This window comes from Pundamilia nyererei, unplaced genomic scaffold (assembly GCF_000239375.1).
Source record: "Pundamilia nyererei isolate P.nyererei 1_Seehausen unplaced genomic scaffold, PunNye1.0 scaffold00112, whole genome shotgun sequence".
NCBI lineage: Eukaryota > Metazoa > Chordata > Actinopteri > Cichliformes > Cichlidae > Pundamilia > Pundamilia nyererei.
This window is the reverse complement of record NW_005187513.1, coordinates 1,352,845-1,356,240: the sequence shown is the minus strand read 5'-3', so window position 1 is coordinate 1,356,240 and position 3,396 is coordinate 1,352,845. Positions and strand designations below refer to the sequence as shown.

The window sequence follows — 3,396 nt, the reverse complement described above, 5'->3', positions numbered from 1 at the left end:
TATATATATATATATATATACCACATCCATACTTGCTGAAGGATGTGAGACACATTGTTAATGCTGCTCGAGTACTGATGACACAATGATGACACAGCTCCTGGCACAAAGTTTTTGTGCTGATGTTAAAGCAAAAGGAGGTTTTGCTGTTTGTAATTTGACATTCAGGGACTATTTTCCCTTAGCACTTGGTGCTGCTGCTCTATAACTTTATGTGGTCTTTGATTTCATGGCTGAGTTGCTGTTCTTAGTAAAGCCTCCCGCATTGCAGTAATTCCCCTTTCAGTTGATCGTGTAATATCTAGGAGGGTAGAAGTTTCACAAACTGACTTGTTGCATAGGTGGCATCCTATTACAGCAAAACGTTCAAATTTAGTGAGTTCTTTAGAACGACCCAGTCTTTTACAAATGTGTGTGAAGGCAGTAGATGAAAACATTGGAATTCAAAGATTAATAGGTTTGACCCAGTACTTTTGTCCATACAGTGAATATTGAATTGAGTTGAATTAGCTGTATTAATATTAATATTTGGATTTTATTTTGACTAAACTACCAGAGGTAGTAAACTAGAGACACTAGACATGTGTTTAGTTCTGCATCAGATAATTATTTTGTATTTCTGACACTTAATTATGTGACAGAGACCAACATGAAGGTTTTTAAATGCAGCGTGAAAGCTCAGCAAAAATAGATATTCACAATATTAATCTCATTATTACTGTTTCTGCAGCATTTCCCACCAGACAGATGCTAATTCTGAGCTTTTTTTTTTCATTAAAATAAAGAAAGATTTTAAATGTTTCATTTTTATCATCCTAAATAAATTTTATTGTTGTATTAAGAGACTAAAATCTGTATGTTTTAGACCATTAAAAAGTTCATTTGCATAATTGAGGCAAACTAACCATTTCATTTTGGCTCTATATTGGCTGGAGATAACATAAAGGCCAAGTCCTACTTCACTGACTCTGAGATGATGCACCAAATCGATGTGACACTTCGCTAAACATCTGTTTTTTATCGCCTTTTGGTTACATTAACATTGAACTGTCTAAATAAAGTGTTGGCCAAAGTCAAAGTGAACACTGTGTCCTTGGCAAAATAAAATCTATAAGTGATTCTGTTTCAGTTAGTTCAGCACTCATGCTTGAAACTGTGCATGCGAAATGTTTGCCGTCGTCATAGTGACTCTGTCATTTACCTCCTTGATTAGAGCTGCCATGTAGAGGCAGGTGAGCGGCGTCTCCTCAGCAGGTTTCAGGACGACAGTGTTTCCACACGCGAGCGCTGGGCCCAGCTTCCATGCTGTCATCATCAGAGGGAAGTTCCACTGTGTACAACACGCACGCGCACGCACACAGACACACACACAAACACCGGAAAAAGACATCATGCATCTGACACACTGGGTGGTCACAAGTCAAGTTCAATAACTCATCGCTCTTAAGTCACTCACTCTCATTTTCACTCTGTCTAAACATAGTCAAGTGAGAAAATGTTCTCGGCACTTGTACAGTATTTTCTCTTCCCACAGTATTCTGAGAAAGTCGGGAAATTGCAACACATGTGCAATAGACCCGTATCACTGTTCAACACACAGGCCTGTGTTATTTCTGCTTTGCACAGGAGCCCATGGGGCTCAACACAGAACCACACGCTTTCTGCACTCTTGCACAATCAACAGTGTCTCTTTCTCCTTGATCTTTTCCTCCTTTCTCATCATTCTTCTTTCCTCAAACACACTCTGTTAAATCCCTTAGCTCATTCTTCTGCTTCTCACTTCTTGTTCCCTTTTCCTCAAAGCCACCGGCACACTGGAGGGGGTGGGGTTTGGAGTGGTTGTGGGGGATTACCGGTAAGATTTAAAAACTGTGGCTGACAGGGAATTACTGGAAAATTCTGAATGTAATTCAGTACTTTTAGATGCAGCTAACTCCATCTTTTTTATTTTTTCTTCACACTTCCCTGTCATGTTTGCATGTCACTTTTCAGAAAAGTTATACTCACAGGGACAATTTGTCCACAAACTCCAATAGGCTCATATCTGGTAAATGTCAGATACTCTCCATCTGTAGAGGAACACACATGAGCAAAGAGAGAACTGGGTTATTTATTCCTAGCTTTAACACTTTAACAAATAAGCACTTAATAGGAAATACTAAAAAATCCCTCTAAACACATGAAAAACGTCACCACCTGACTCCCCTGGTGTTGTTGACTCGACATGTTAATTTGCAAATGAATCCACATTCCTTGTTCCTTGTTGCTTTACCCTGGTGAGAGATTACGTTTCCTCCAGCAGCACAGGCATGTGTGTAACTGTTTTAGGTCATAGAGATGGGTGTTATGCTGGAAAGGTTTGCTCATTCCTCTTGCATTACTTGAGTAAAAAGGAGGTACTTGCTGAGGGTGTGCCATGCTTGTTCATTTTTCAGAAAAACAATTCATATTGAGAAATGTGTGTATAAATTTGTTACCACAGTGGTCAGCTGATGATTGCTTAATGTTGCACTTGGACTGGAAGGATCAGTGGGGGGATGACAAGTCAAACAATCACGTTGACAACAGATACAAAACTTCAGTAAGATTCCCATATTTCAACTTTTTCTTTTTTTTTGTCCGTGTATTCCAGTGTGGATCTTGCAAAACTGCTATTGTTTGTGGAATGAATCTATAAACCCAGTAGGCATGACATTTTCTGGAGGAACTCGAGTATCTGAAGCCTTGTTTGAAAGAATGACGCCTGCACATGAATTATATTTCAATTTGGCACAGGCGGTGTAAATGATACCAAACTGTACTGCCAAAGGTGCTGCACATAATGACACTCCCCATTCATTTCATGCCGTCTCTGATATAAATTTAACACCACAGTATCAGCATAACAGGCAAGACAAATAGCTGCAGAGGAGCAGCTCATGGTAGCTGTGTTGCGCCTCATTCTAACAGGTGAACAAACATGATTACTTACATCATACAGGCTACAGGAATACCCTTATTTATTTACTCTGAAAGCCTACAAGTGGAATAAAGCTTAGACCAAAGCCCTGGGAAAACGCTCGCCGTGGTTGGTTTGGCAGCAGCGTACAAGAGAAGCTTTGAGAGGGACAATACAGCGGTATCAGGATGTTTTCCATGTCCTCTCAGTCTCTCTCATTCTTTTTTTTCTTCCTTTTAAAACACACAGCCAACTTTCTTCTCTTCCACCCTCAGATTCAGCTGCTTTAGAGGGGCAACACTGGCAGCTGGCTCTAATGTGTTTAGATTGATTACCAATTTGTTACCTTCACCCACTGAATGTAAGCTTAGCTTTCTGCAAAACTCTGAACACAATGAAATAAAAAGAGTGTTTTGTTTTACTAAAAAATTTAATAAATGGTGATGTCAATAGAGATG

The 3,396-nt window shown here is 39.5% G+C and overlaps 1 protein-coding gene across 1 annotated transcript in view; it reads right to left on the bottom strand.

The window, feature by feature from the left end:
- The window catches only part of aldh1a2 (aldehyde dehydrogenase 1 family, member A2), a 28,667-nt gene that overhangs the window by 13,392 nt on the left and 11,879 nt on the right, over positions 1 to 3,396 (bottom strand). The window contains exons 5-6 of the mRNA XM_005741635.1: positions 2,008 to 2,069; positions 1,202 to 1,330 (exon numbers count right to left, since the gene is read on the bottom strand). Of these exons, the coding sequence (XP_005741692.1) occupies positions 1,202 to 1,330; positions 2,008 to 2,069 (191 nt within the window). The remainder of the gene's footprint in view (positions 1 to 1,201; positions 1,331 to 2,007; positions 2,070 to 3,396) is intronic.